Here is a 14903-nt window from a genome sequence, read left to right as displayed (position 1 = left end):
ATAACGTGATATACTCGTCTTTCGATCCGGAAAAAATCCTTACCTAAGGCCAACGTTCGTGAACACTCGCTTGAGGCACGACAATGCGGCGAGATAAAACCCATTCAGTTCAATGATTCAACTAGTGAAAGTCACTTACTCGTCTAATCTCCCATCATCACCCTGATACATCTGAAACAAAATGCTGGGAGGCAGGAATTGAACATGGATCATATGAATCACCAGATCTCTCTATTACCACTCCGTTACTAGCTCATTGACATTAAAAAAGAAGGGTGTCATGATATTAAAAGACTAATCTCATAAATTTCTAGTCTTCCCAAGTTGGCATATGTGAGATAAAAAAATAAAAAGAAAGTAGAACCAAATCCAGATCGAATTTGATAGCATGAATGATGCATAAAAGTTCATATTGCAATTCCAGTTCTAACTTTTAGAATTTTACATACAATCCTCATTATTCACTCAACCGTTGTTAAACTTTTAGCCCTTGGCATACATTTAAAATTATGTTTCATAATACTTACACATTTATAATCACGAGAACCCGTTATCAAATAACTTGTGGGACTCGTCGATATCCTGATTGATAACTAACGAAATCAGGTAAATTATAGTAGGTGCTACGCATGTGACCTAAAAAAAGTTGCGCTCAGTAACCAATAAAAATAATATTTAAAACTAATAACTCTACTAAGAAGGTTATGACATGAATAATTATTAATGAGTCCTTAAGAAGGATAGATGTAAAGTTGTTCTACTCTTGTAGAAGGAGAACATGGAAGGCATGACCAACATTCCCACCCGGTCAAATACCCCACTAGTGCCAGTCTGCTATTTCCTTTGCCAACAAATACCTTAGGGGGTGTTTGGTAGAGGGATTTGATTAGGGAGAAATGGAATTAGAAATATTTCTTTTGTTTGTTTTCCACTTTTCATTTCTATTTCTCTTTCTGTTTCTCTAAAACTAGAGAATTCCATTTCTCTTTAAAACAAAGAGAAATCCATTTCTCAGCAGCCTCCTCATAGCATGTCACCACCCCGTCTCCGGCCACCACCCCGTCTCCGGCCACCACCTCGTCTCCAAGTCTGCAACCACCACCCCGTCTCCGCCGTTCGCAGTGGTGAACACAGAGATGGTAACTGGTTGTAGGTTGCAGGTGGTACGGTGTGAACGGAGATTAGGGTTTCAAGTGGTGGTTCTTGGTAGGTTAGGGTTTTCAGATGGTCGGGTGATTGTGGTCGCAGGTGGGTGACAGTGGTGGTGGAAATCGGCGGTGGTCGCAGGTGGCTTCTGATTATAATCATCATCATCGCCACCACAACCACCACCACAAAATCTCCAAAGAGGCAGTGATGACAGATCTGAGCCTCCTTTTTCTATATCTTATGTTCCAAAAATTTGAATCTTTTTAATTTCTTGTGTACTGTGGTTGAAGAAGGGGATTTGGTGGCGGCAGCCGGTGGTGGTGGGCTGTGGTTGAAGAAAGGGCTTTGGTGGTGGTGCTGGTGGTGTGGGGCTGTGGTGGTGGGGCTGGTGGTGGTGGTGGGGCTGTGGTGGTGGGGCTGCGGTGGTGAGTGGTGTCAGGTTGGGTGGAGGTGGGGTTGGGTATGGTAGAGTTCTCTGTTTATTTTCTCGTGTACCAAACAAGAGAAATGATTCTCATTCTCCATACCAATTCTCTTTCTCTACAATTCCATTTTCATTTCTATTTTCTCTCCTTTTCCATTCTCTGTACCAAACACCCCCTATTGTCAACCTTTTTTCCTAATTAAACGTCGCCGTTTCATTCTTTACTAATCAAATAAGACAACACCAACACTTCTTTATCGGGCTTTTGTTCCTTCATCTAAAATACTAATAATAGATTCTCAATCATTCCCAACAATGAAGTGCAATATATTCTAATAGCAGCTATTATATCAAATTATTTAATCATACCTTTTATTTATTTTAATTTAATTACTTCTAGGTCTGCATATACTCGTTTTATAAATGTTATTATATAAAATTTACATTTTTAGATGATATCAAGAGATTAATATTTTTTTTCTTTTAAAAAATAAATATAAATTTTAGACATCAAGTTGTAGTAGATATAATTAGGTATAGGGATTCAATACTAAGGAGAGCAGTGTGATAGTCGTATAATTATTTATGCATATTGTTTTAAATGTAATACATAAATGGTTATATAATTAATTCAATGCGTTTTCGAGAATATAAATGTAAATTAATGCTAACGTAATTCTTAATAGTATTTCTTTTCTTTCTTTTTTTAAACGGCCAACAATTTATCAAACACAAAAACAGCAAGTCGCTGAAGAAAATTGCCGGGTAGAAGGACAAAAGAAACATGCCCGAAAATCCCCAATTACAATCAACACCAAATTAATTACTACAAAACACATGAAAAAAGCTCTACATGTCAACCACCTTTCCCAACTGATTTGCCTTCCATTTTGAATGTATTAATAGTATTTCCAAATAGTTTTTTAGAAGGGTGAATCAATAATAATCATTTAAATTATTCTATATATATATTCAGGATTCATATAATATATGATTCATTTTTGCATTTTTAGAATATAACGTTTCCCTAATAAACATCCTTAATGACATTTTAACTGACACATATATTTTTTAAATGGTCAATAGTCTAATTGTATGAAGTTTGCCATTTAAAAGTGAGGTGATGGTTTCAAATATTTACAAGTGCAAAATTAAAGTTTATTATCAATATGAAATCTAATAAATTTATTAACTATTTATTAAATAATCAAAATGACGATTAATATCATCTAGTAAAGTTGAATAAAAAATTAATTAATCACAATAAAGTGTTAATTAGACTTACGAGTTAGAAAATTTCTTAAGAAAGTTTTTTAGAAGTTATTTTAGGTACCAAATTATTACTTAGATTTTTTAAAATATATCTCACATAAACTTTAATGCTGTACTTTCTATGTAAAATATAAAATAATAATAAAACCATATTAATAAATGCATTCTATTTTGGGCTTGCTTAAATATACTTGATAAAAGTTACTAGGTGATTTTTAATTAACAAGAATTATATGGTTGGTAATTATTTTTTAAAATGGCAAATATAATTGGTATTTAGCTACAAATAATGATTCCTCACTTGTGGCCTAATGGTAGAAAGACTCGGGTTTTTCAGTGGATATCCAAGTTAGATCCTCAGTTGTGTCACTTTTGGTAGATATTAGCAATAAAGAATTTAAGCTAGGCCTTGTACAAGGTTGTTAGTTCGGATTCCGAGCCCACCCGGGTTTTCGTTCCACCGTATATTACGCCAGAGACTTGTGGCGACACAATGACTGTCAAGTGGCAACTGACGGTATGGTTTCCCGGGGGAACGCCCAAGCCAAACTCTAACGCTATGTTCCTGAGTTTAATTTAATGTGAGAAGAGAAAAAAATTGAAGATAAAAAAACAAAATTGGTGTTCCAGAGTTCTTTAAATGAAAAGAAGAGGAAATGAGAGAAATGAGGAGAAAAGGTTTTGAGTGTTTTTATATTTCTTTCCAAATTGGAAAGATATGGAGAGAAGAGAAGAGAAGAGATGAAGACCAGGTTCTTAAAATATTTAATATCCTTTTCTTTTCTCTTTTTTTCATTAAACTCGAGAACACATAAAATATTTAATATTCTTTATTTTTCTCTTCTTTTCATTAAACTCGGGAACACGATATCATTTTCCTTTCTTTTCTTTCTTTTCTATCTTAATTCCCCTTATTTTCTCATCTCTCATTAAATTAAACTCAGGAACACAGCGTAAAGCCAGCTTGAGCCCGATTAAGCCAACATAGTCTAGTCAGAGTGGAGTATCGGAGCTCTTCAAATTTGAAGAGTATGATAACTAGAATACAAGAAAGTCATCGTTTAAAAAAAAAAGAGCTGTCATTGCCACTTTAGCGGTGGTCATGAAGGTTTTCTTAAAAGATTTTCTTCTTAGGGTTGTTGGTTGAGTGTATTTATTTTTTTGATAAAAAAAAAAGTTGGAATAGGTGAAACACTAAGAAAAACTTTGTTAATTTAAATCCTCTTTTTATTCAACTATGTTAAGTTATTTCATAGACGGTATACATGTTACATTTTGAAATATGATATTTTTTAATAATTTTGTTTAATTTAAAATACATACTATATTTGTATGTAATTTGTTATATCTTTTTACATCATATCATATATCACTAACATAAATTATTTAGTTATAATTATTTAAGACAACTTCTTTTTTATTATGTGAAACTCGAACCCAGTATCTTTAATTGTTTAAGATATGTGCTAGGCCACCAAGTCACCAACCATACGAGTTAGTAAAAACAAACATATTTATCGAACTTGTTTTGATTGAAGTATATCCCAAAACATGATTTGGCATGCTGAGACAATGGTAAGTACAAAACACAAAGATATTCTTGATTTTGTTAAAACTTGTATGATTGATGAAACTTGCCATTAAAAACTAATTACTTAACTGTCAATTGACGACACAAAAAAAAATAAAGTGCATAAAAATACTGAAAAATAATTAATCCAATAATCAATTCTAAATAACCCTTGAAAAACAAAATCGGTTTGACCATTTAATATTTTTCTTCTTTTTTTATTTTTTTAAAAACGTCGAATTTCTTGTATTTAGCCTACGGCATTCTCCAAATTTGGAGAGCCCGAATGCCCCACTCTGGCCAGACTATTGTTCTTAATTGGGCCCATGCTGGCTTCAGAACTTGGCTTGGACGTTCCACCATGAAACATACCGTCATTGCCACTTGACAGTAGTTGTGCCACCACAAGAGCAGAACACTATGACTTAACACACGGTGTGGGACGAATTGACGAAAGCCCGAGTGGGCTTAGGATTCTTCTGATCATAATAAATTAAATTAAAATAATGAAATAATTAAGTTTTAGTTGTTATTTTTTTTTTTAAATTAAGTTTTAACGAACTATATATTAACGTCGGCTTGTTCCAAAACCTCTTTCCCCATTGTTTCAAACCTCACTTTCATTCACCCCAGACGACACATTCTCACTTTCTTTCCGATTTCATAGGTAACGTCTTTACTTTACTTTACTCGTCAATTCAACACGTTTTCCGTACTGATTTGAGTTTATTAATCTGTGATTTAGCTCGTAATCATAAGATGAACAGTAGTTTGATTCGATCTGCTTAGATCCGCTGTATGTATGTTTATTGGATTTTGAATTGTATAGGTTTGTGAGGAAGAATGGCTAATAGAGTTGATAACGAGTACGATTACTTGTTCAAGATCGTGCTGATTGGTGATTCAGGTGTTGGTAAATCCAATATTCTGTCCAGGTTTACCAGGAATGAGTTCTGTTTGGAGTCTAAATCCACTATTGGAGTTGAATTTGCTACTCGCACTCTTCAGGTCAGATTATTATTATTATTATTATTATAAAAATAAAATATGTATGATCTGAATTAGGGTTTTTGTTAGTTTTGTCTTCTGATTGGTTATCTTGATTTCTAGATGTCATGTGTTTTAAGGGTAAAGTAATAAAGTTGTTTAAATTATGCACACCAAGTGTTTGATAATATGTCTAAGGTGCGAAACTTTAAAATTGTTTAGCAAAATCTATGGATTGTGTGTGTTTATGGTGAATCTCTGTTTTATGTTCTTGATAATTGGTCGTTATTTTCCATGACAATTGGAATGATTAGGAGCGAGTAGTGACGGAAATAGGATATTCGATTCGAATAAAGGAAAGTTCAGTAATTTGTTCATTTAGTTTATAAAGTTGTAACAGTTTTTTTCTTTTTATGAAGTTTTAAGATTAATCATTGGCATCATCAGAAATTAATAAAGTCAAAAGGAATTCATTCTGGTCAACAAGATTCTCCATGTTCATCCTACTTAAGGCTATTTAATACATTTTACTAATAAACAAACAAATCAATTAGTGGTACCTATTTCCTTGATTAGTGTTTGAGCCTGTTATATAAGTTATTATTAACCAGTTGTTCTATGTTTATTGTTATTTAAAGATTAGGCATTCTAGATGCCTTTAATATGAACAGGCTGATTTGAGTTACGTTTTGATCTTTATTATGTTGAAAATGTTTTTATAAATGACTCAACTTTAACTGGAAATGAACCAAACAGATCAAAAGTAAGCAAATTTGTATCTTGATTGCATATAACACACTAACTATATACTAAACGCTACATTTTTGATAAACAGGTTGATGGGAAGACAATAAAGGCTCAGATTTGGGACACAGCAGGGCAAGAAAGATACAGAGCAATAACGAGTGCATACTATAGAGGTGCAGTTGGGGCCCTTTTGGTGTATGACATCACCAAAAGTCAAACTTTTGACAATGTCCAAAGGTGGTTACGCGAGCTAAGAGACCACGCGGACTCAAACATTGTGATTATGATGGCTGGAAACAAGTCAGATTTGAGCCATCTTAGAGCTGTGGCTGAAGAAGATGGTCAATCTTTGGCTGAAAAAGAAGGCCTTTCGTTTCTTGAAACATCAGCACTCAAAGCATATAATGTTGAAAAAGCGTTTCAAACCGTTTTGACACAAATATATCATGTCATTAGCAAGAAAGCATTGGCGGCACAAGAAGCAAGTGGCGGTGGTAGTACTGCTTTACCTGGTCAAGGGACCACCATTAATGTCGGTGATTCATCTGCGAACACAAAGAAAGGTTGTTGTTCAACTTGAGTTGGAGATTTGGTAAGAAAAGTGTATTTCATCATTCTTTCTTTTTTTTTCTTTTTCTTTTTTGTTTTATAATCAAGAAACACTTTTGTTTGACCTTGTAGAATACCATCTTACTTGAGAACAAATATTGTGAAAGTTGAAACATGATTTAGTATTTATCCACTGTTCCGCTATGGTGGTCGTATTATGTCATGTTGTATGTGTGTAGTGCCTGGTGACATTGATTCGTTGCTGACTTTTTTGTTTCGGCTTTGCTTATTATATTTACGCGTTATACTTATTTCTTCAGTTTGACTATGCTCATTTAGATCTACACTTTAGAAGCCGGTATTGATTTAATTATTTACTCGATTTAGGTTCATCGTTCTAGTTATGCGACTTGATTGGAAAAAAATGAAAGTCACTTAAACAAGTTTTGCCTAGTTATTTTGTTGGAGTGGTTGTGACTTTATTACTGCAGGCTTGAATATCAGTGTTGTAGTAGTTTTAGCCTTTTAGGGCCATCTAGAGTTTAGTAAAGGAAGCCATTTACTAATCACACAAGCTATGTCATTTATTTACTCTAATATTTGTATTTAGGGTAAACTGTTATTTCCCATGTGGTTTAGCTCCTATAACCCATTCAACCAAAATGAAATTTTTGAACGAATAAATCACTGCCGTATAAATTAGTTAGCGGTTTTGACCCCTTAACAAGATGTTGTCCACTTGTCCATTTGGTCCGTTCGTAAGTGCGCATGCTCTTCACATGAGAGGCAAAATTGTCTTTTGATTTAACCTAATGTGGTGTAACTCATCGTTCGAAAACCCAAGATGCGATAATCAATTGGCAAAAGTTAAGTTAAACCCAACAATGTACAAATTGATCGATAAGCCCTCTACTCAATCAATTGGCAAAATCCCAAGGTGCGATCAAACCCCTACACAAACAAAACGATGTTGGTGATACGCAAACATGGTTCCGAAATGAATTTTTATCTAATAGCACACTTGAATTTATATTAAATGTCACAAGTTAAAAATTAAACTACGCGTAGTAGTTTAACCAAAAAGTGAAAACGAGATTGTCACATCACTACCACATAGGCATGTGGATCTCACTAACTTTTCAATCAAATGCGTAATGGTTTAACTAACAACACAATTATTATTTAACCTTTTCTGTATATAAAAATATGAGAGGTTGAAATTGATCGGTTTAAAAAACTCTAGTCCCACACTCCATGCCCCTTCACCCGTTAACATGTTAGCGCCAAGAGGGCTTCTTTCATTTTGGCGTCCATGCAAAATGATTATGAAATGTGGTCAAGATGTCAAGGACGCCACCCAGTTTACTTAGGGCGGGGGTGGCCTCGGACCTCATGTTTTGTTGTGCAGTAGTGTAAATTTACCTGTGTTTGTGCCGAAAATTTTTATACGTAGTGAAAATTTGCCGTTTTCGACCGAAAATTTGAGCCCAACCCCCTCGTTTGTGAAATTATGTATACATTTTGAGTCCCCCTCCCCGGATGTCTTGGTCCAAGCTTCGCCACTAACGCCACCCCACTACTACACACCTTTTATAAGTTATAAAAAAACACAAAATTACACGTTAAAAAAACTAATTAAAGCATGTAAGCATTCACATTCAATTCACCATATTCAGTGAGTGATATTTTTATAATATAAAGAGTAGTTTATGGTGTAGGGTGTTGTGAGTGAAGGAGAGAGAAATTTAGTGATTTTTCTGTTAATTTGAAAAGTTATAGTTCACGATAAAAGTATGAGAAAACATTATTTAATTGATATTTGTTCACCCCATGTTATTTTTTGATATTTGTTAAAAGTGGGCGTGAGTTAATAACAGCCGAAATGTAACAATAAAAATATGAAAAAATATTATTTAATTGAAAATTTTGAAGAAAATGTGATTTTTTAGTATAATTTTGGATTTGAAAATAGAAGAATGAACGAGAATACGAGGCTTTAATTCAAACAGGTTCACACCAATAATGTTAAAATTAGGGGTGAGCAGAAAACCGAATTAATCGAATCGAAACCGAATTAACCGAAAAAACCACACCGAAAAAACCGAACCGAAGCATTAACCGACGGTTAATTTTTTGTTTTTTTGAAAAACTGAAATTTCGATTTCGATTCGGTTATCCATTTTTAAAAAACCGAAAAAATTGAACCGAACCGATCGATGATGATAAAGATTATCAAGATGATGAGAAATGTACTAAACTTTTAAGATTAATAAATAAGATGATGAATGAAAATCATGACTAAACTTTTAATGATTTTTAATTTTTAAACTCTATTTAACAACTTTGTACTGGTATAGTTCCACGTAACACGTGCCTATGTTTGTGTTTTGAATTTAATATATATGTGGACTGTGGTACTCTAACACGTTCTTATACAAACTTAAAATATGCATTTTTCATTTTTATTTTTTTTCCAATGTCAACACATAATTGAAAAAAAACCGAAAATAACCGAACCGAAACCGAAATTAACTGAGAAACCGAAAACCGAAAAACTGGAAAGCCGAAAACCGAACGTTTTGCATATTCAAATAACCGATTACTTCGGTTTCAATTTGGGTTTTGCCTAATAACCTAACAGAACCGAACCAAACCGTACTGAGCAGTAATTAAAATGGCTGCAAAAGTAATCGCGTAAATAAAAAGAATTTGGGAAACAAATAGCCCACCATCAAATTTCCGAACAAATCAAAACCTAGATTTCAAAATTCCCATTCATGTAAATCCCCAAATTCAAAATTATTACCACCAAACTCCCAATTTTGAAACCTCAAACCGCTACAAATCTATCCTATCGTCATCCACAACACTTCGTCATCTCCGCCATTAACGATTCGCCAATGTATTCCACCACCACCATGTCTCCATTTGCACACACCACGCACGTGACCACAATCTCCAAAACACAACGCAATGCCCTAACAACAACGCGCTAATAATATTAATCGCCGAACAAATTTGGGGGTTTTCTGGTTAATATCTGTTTTACGAGCTAGGGTTTAGATATATTAAGAGATCAATGGCTCAAAATGGCCAGGGGATAGACGGTGCCGTTTTGGATGATATTATTAAACGGCTTTTGGAGTTCCGGGAAGCCAGGACCGTCCGCCAGGTTCAGCTTTCCGAGGCGGAGATTTGCCAGCTATGCGCGGCTTCTCGAGAGATATTTCTTCAGCAGCCTTGTCTTCTAGAGCTTGAAGCTCCCATTAAGATTTGTGGTAATTAATTTCGTTATATTGTCGTTTTATTTGTGTTGTTAATTGATCATTGAATAGGAGCTGAATTGTTGGATATGATATAGAATTGGTTGTGTTAAGTGGTATTGAAGAGATTATGTGTCGTACCTGATGTCCTGGATTGGACTTGATCCATAGAATTCGGATTCATGAGGTCAGAATTGTGTCGGGTCGACCCACGGTGCTTCGACTACAATGTAAGATTGTGGAGATGGTGTGCTGTGACCATGATCAGATGAGAGATGTCATCATCAAAGCGGTTATCACCGTGATGGTGATGTCATATCGCATCTGATGCGTGATCACAACATGCACTCCACACAGCTTGCAATGTTGAGCGAAGTACCAGGGGTGGACCTGACACAATCTGGATCTCATGGAACCAAGTTCTGTCTGAGGAACGATCTGGGACATCTGGTCCAGTACTATATTCATCGGTTACTATTTATTGAATTAGATTAGTGATGCCTTGATGATACCACTAGTAGTTGCAAGATTCTTAACAATCATGAACATATGAGAAAGGTGATTATTTAAGAATGAGATGGATCGAATTCTCTCTTTATGAATGAATATGATACAAATGATAAGGATGGTTTGCAAATATAATGCATATACATTGTTGCATATCCCAAAAATGAAAATAATAAAACAAGGGTAAACGACCGGTTCCACATTTCAATCTATCATCAGATTGCCAAAATCAAATGACATAAATCTCAAACCGGCTTGTTTCAGTTTGGTAGGTTTCAACGGTTTTTTAACACATCTAGTTGTATGTGTAATGTGTTATTTGCGGATATCAAATGAATTTAGACATTAATTGTGAGAACTTAATTGGTACCTATATGTACATTTGGCTAATAGTGAAATGGAATATGTATTTTGACATAGTGACTGCATGATATTTCCAGTAGTTAATAATAATTTTGCTCACAGAGTTACATATAATTGTTCATCTGGTTAAGCTTTTGTTTCTTTGAAAACCAGGTGACATTCACGGACAATATGGTGATCTATTAAGGCTATTTGAATACGGGGGATTTCCTCCCGAAGCAAACTACTTATTCCTCGGCGATTATGTGGACCGTGGCAAACATAGTTTGGAAACTATATGTCTTTTACTGGCCTACAAAATAAAATACCCCGAAAACTTCTTCATTTTAAGAGGCAATCACGAGTGTGCTTCCATTAACCGAATCTACGGTTTCTATGACGAATGTAAACGCCGATTCAATGTTAGAATTTGGAAAACTTCTACCGATTGTTTCAATTGTTTTCCTGTTGCGGCTCTCATTGATGACAAAATACTATGTATGCACGGTGGTCTTTCTCCTGACCTATCAAATCTAGACCAAATCAGAAGCTTACCTCGTCCATGTGATGTTCCCGATATGGGGTTGCTTTGTGATTTACTTTGGTTGGATCCTGATAGAGATGTCAAAGGTTGGGGGATGAATGATAGAGGAGTTTCTTATACTTTTGGTGCAGATAACGTTGCAGAGTTTTTAATGCAGCATGATATGGACCTCATTTGTCGTGCCCATCAGGTTATTTGATGTTATTTTATCCTTTTATTTTGATATTAGTGGTGGCAAACTGGGTCGGTCGGACAGGTTGGGTAATAAGTCGAAACATATGTGGGCCAAACGACTAATTTTTTTTAATACAAGTCAAAATAGGCCGTGTACTTGAAATTAACTGCATTTATGTATTACACATGATTTCAAAAACTATATTTTTAAAATTCTTTTTTATTAATACCATTAATCTATTTTTTGTTTTTTGAGTAATGTGATTTAAGAGTTTCTGAACATTTAAATACCCTTGCGTCACTTTGGAATAAGGCTGTTCACAAGCCAAATCGAGCAACAGTCTGCTCGAACTTGGCTTGTTTACAAAACTAGCGGTTTGGCTCAGAACAAATTTACAAAACCGAGCGAGATGGTAAGGCTCGAACTTGTTTCTCTTGTAAACGAGCAGCTCGGTTTCAACTTAAAATTTGGTAAAAAGTTCTCAATTTTAAATGTCAAAAGTTCCAAATTTCATTCACTCAAGAGTTTCAACTCAAACTCAACAATTTAACAAAAAAACATATAAAACAAGTTTTTTACAAAATGCAAGTTTAAAACACAAATTAAAAGATAACTTAAACTCAAATATTAAAAGTTCTCATTTTCAGAAGATCATATTGGGCTAGTAGTTTTATAGTATAGACTATAGATAACTATATTGTGGGTCAATATAGTTGTATTTATAATTGTGTGTGTATATATATGTATATAAAATACATTAAAAGATAATTTGAGCCAAACCAGAGAGTGGTCGTCTGTTCACACGCAGACCTGAGCTGCTTGGCTCGTTTATAACCGATTTGAAATTGAACAACATTTTCTGAGCTTTTCTCGATCTATTTGGACAGCCTTATTTTGGTGACGCTTGCCCCATTCTATATTTTAACCTCAAATATATGTGTCCCATTTTTCTTGAATTTTATAAATAGGTGATGTGCTTAAGATAATTACAGAAACAATATATTGAAAACCGGGTCAACTTATTATTCAGTAATGGGTTGAAATTGATATATATTTGAAGTTTTGATGTAGTGTGAAACTTTGTTTCTGCAGGTTGTAGAAGACGGGTATGAATTCTTTGCTGATCGACAGCTTGTGACTGTATTCTCGGCCCCGAATTATTGTGGCGAATTTGATAATGCTGGTGCGATGATGAGTGTTGATGAGAGCTTGATGTGTTCTTTCCAAATCTTGAAGCCAATTGATAAAAAACCTAGATTTGTATGACTCGGTGACCAGAATCGGTGACCTTTAAGACAATTAAGGTTAGTGTCAAGTTTAATCATATGCTATGCACATACTAGTAACTATAATTTTATATATGTAACATAGTTTATATTATTTAGTTAATTGAATCATAACTATATATACAAAGTTATTTTTATTATGTAACATACATTATACTACCCAAAAGTTATTATATTTGTATAAATAATAGGCTCATGAGTCTAACTGAGCTCGATATATGAATCTCATGCTCGTTTATTCAACGAGCTTCTTTTTAGGCTCGAGCTTGTTTAGCTCGGCTCAATTTGAGCCATTTGTGAGCTGGTCTTGAGTATCCCATGATCAACTCAGCTGGTATACACCCTAATATTATATTATGTATGCAAATCTTCTTATATGTGTGAATTGTGATGATTGCTTTCAGATATTGGAAAGCTGAAGATGGAGGATGGCGACATTGAGCATTGCTGACTTGGAGCATCTTTAAATGTTTGCTGTTGATCTGGCTTTGTGTCAAGAACATGTTGAAAGACCTTTCTTTTTTTGGGTTTTAGATTTTGTGTTTTAAGGTAAGGGTGGTCCTAGAATATCAGAATGCTAGTTTTTCTCTTTAAAAAAGTATTAATTAGAGTCTTGTTTCTGATCTGTTGAGGCAGTTATTTATGACAATGTACATACATTTGGATCTAAAAGCTACTTGTGGACATCACCAAGCAGCTACTCTTGTTGATTGTTTTGACAAAAAGAAAATCGTCATTTTGTGCAAAATTATATCTTACATTGATAGCGTATGGCGAGTTAAGTAGGCGCTCTGTTTGTTAGAATTTAAAGGATTTGGAATTGTATTCTATTCCTAGTCCATTTGGTTTGAAAATGAGATCCATAATATATGCAGATTTATAGGTATGCAAATGAGTTGCTTGCTTAAATGGCTCTAAATTGAACTTGAACTCGATTCAATAACTCAAGTTCTCTTTGATGTAGCCTGTGGTAGCTGTTGACTTTCTCTTATCATAACATCTGGTCAAAATATTTCTTTAAACCATTTAACGTACTGTATATTAAACGGTAGTCCTATCGGTAATAGTAATAACTAGGGTTGATAACTGATGGTGTTTGTGACAGGCATTTGTAATCTCAATCCCGAACCTGATTGAAAAACCATGTCTTATGCCTATCTCATACATGTTGGGTATCGGGTATCTCTTTAGCTTGTTTAAAATTCCCTGTTGGTATTCAAAATGTATTTCTTATGATCTTTATATTTATTATATAGTTTGATTACCCGTGAAAGTAAGAAAAATAGTAACTAAGAATTAATGGATTTGTAGATTAATGATCACCAAAGACAAAAGACAATGTTTACCGACGTGGTTTGGGCTGAGTATCATTTAATACCTTACATGTGAAATTTTATAAAACAAATTTCACACCGGTTCCCTATCCAAATTCCAAATAGCCATCCGATTACCTCTTGAATTTTTTAAGTTCCGGATTTGCTCATCGGGTTCTGGTTCGTTTGCCACACTTAGTAATAACTAACTATAATAAGCTTAATCGAGTGTGAGTCTATTGAGAAGTAGCATGTACAAAACTTTCTTACTAGTTCATCATATTCGAGTGAGATACTAATCCTCTGCATCAATCTCATGAAAAAAAAAACATAGATTTCAGAACCGAAATCGGATTCATATCCACACGTCTTTCAGGTAGTCAATTTTTTGCTTGATTAAGAAACGTAGACATAATATTATCAAATTTGCAATTCAAATGACAATTGCAAAGTTGTCTGGGTGGTGTAGTCGGTTATCACGCTAGTCTCACACACTAGAGGTCCCAAGTTCGAACCCGGGCTTAGGCAAAAAGTTTTTTTTCGATATTGTATTTTTGTTTTTTAACAAAACTATGAAATGTTATTAAAGAGATTAATTAACGTCACATTAATTTTCATAATCTTATGGAAAGTTGATCTGAGTTGTTAAAATTATAATGATATAATGATGTATATAACTTGGTGTTTATTTAAGGGAGCGAAATGGTGATCCAGCTACAACGGGTTTGGTAGCTCTTTGGAAAAGGTAAAATTTTTAAAACATGAAGGGGTTGAG

The 14903-nt window shown here is 34.2% G+C and overlaps 2 protein-coding genes and 1 non-coding gene across 3 annotated transcripts; all 3 read left to right on the top strand.

The window, feature by feature from the left end:
* Window positions 1-4977: 4977 nt before the first annotated feature.
* Window positions 4978-6957, top strand: LOC143552601 (ras-related protein Rab2BV-like). The gene is made up of 3 exons (XM_077042774.1): window positions 4978-5082; window positions 5245-5423; window positions 6238-6957. The coding sequence occupies exons 2-3, from the start codon at window positions 5259-5261 to the stop codon at window positions 6727-6729; spliced, it is 657 nt and encodes a 218-aa protein (XP_076898889.1). The 5' UTR covers window positions 4978-5082; window positions 5245-5258; the 3' UTR covers window positions 6730-6957.
* Window positions 6958-9697: 2740 nt separating this feature from the next.
* On the top strand, window positions 9698-13494 carry LOC143552571 (serine/threonine-protein phosphatase PP1 isozyme 2-like). The gene is made up of 4 exons (XM_077042749.1): window positions 9698-9976; window positions 10985-11544; window positions 12622-12833; window positions 13220-13494. Exons 1-3 carry the CDS (start codon window positions 9778-9780, stop codon window positions 12793-12795), a joined length of 933 nt encoding a protein of 310 aa, XP_076898864.1. The 5' UTR covers window positions 9698-9777; the 3' UTR covers window positions 12796-12833; window positions 13220-13494.
* A 1088-nt stretch (window positions 13495-14582) lies between these two features.
* Window positions 14583-14656, top strand: TRNAV-CAC (transfer RNA valine (anticodon CAC)). Its single transcript has one exon. It is a non-coding gene; the product is annotated as a tRNA-Val (tRNA).
* The last annotated feature ends 247 nt before the right edge of the window (window positions 14657-14903 follow it).

This window comes from Bidens hawaiensis, unplaced genomic scaffold (assembly GCF_021521415.1).
Source record: "Bidens hawaiensis isolate Kalapana, Puna unplaced genomic scaffold, B.hawaiensis_p1.1 tig00016945_1, whole genome shotgun sequence".
Lineage (NCBI taxonomy): Eukaryota > Viridiplantae > Streptophyta > Magnoliopsida > Asterales > Asteraceae > Bidens > Bidens hawaiensis.
This window is presented reverse-complemented; position numbering and strand designations above follow the sequence as displayed.

Excerpts from the sequence above, each read along its gene's own strand:
- LOC143552601 (XM_077042774.1), top strand. The coding sequence starts at position 5,259 with ATGGCTAATAGAGTTGATAACGAGTACGATTACTTGTTCAAGATCGTG. Across the intron at positions 5,424-6,237 it reads TTGCTACTCGCACTCTTCAG|GTTGATGGGAAGACAATAAA; the intron begins GTCAGATTATTA and ends TTTGATAAACAG.
- LOC143552571 (XM_077042749.1), top strand. The coding sequence starts at position 9,778 with ATGGCTCAAAATGGCCAGGGGATAGACGGTGCCGTTTTGGATGATATT. Across the intron at positions 9,977-10,984 it reads AGCTCCCATTAAGATTTGTG|GTGACATTCACGGACAATAT; the intron begins GTAATTAATTTC and ends TTTGAAAACCAG. Across the intron at positions 11,545-12,621 it reads TCATTTGTCGTGCCCATCAG|GTTGTAGAAGACGGGTATGA; the intron begins GTTATTTGATGT and ends TTGTTTCTGCAG.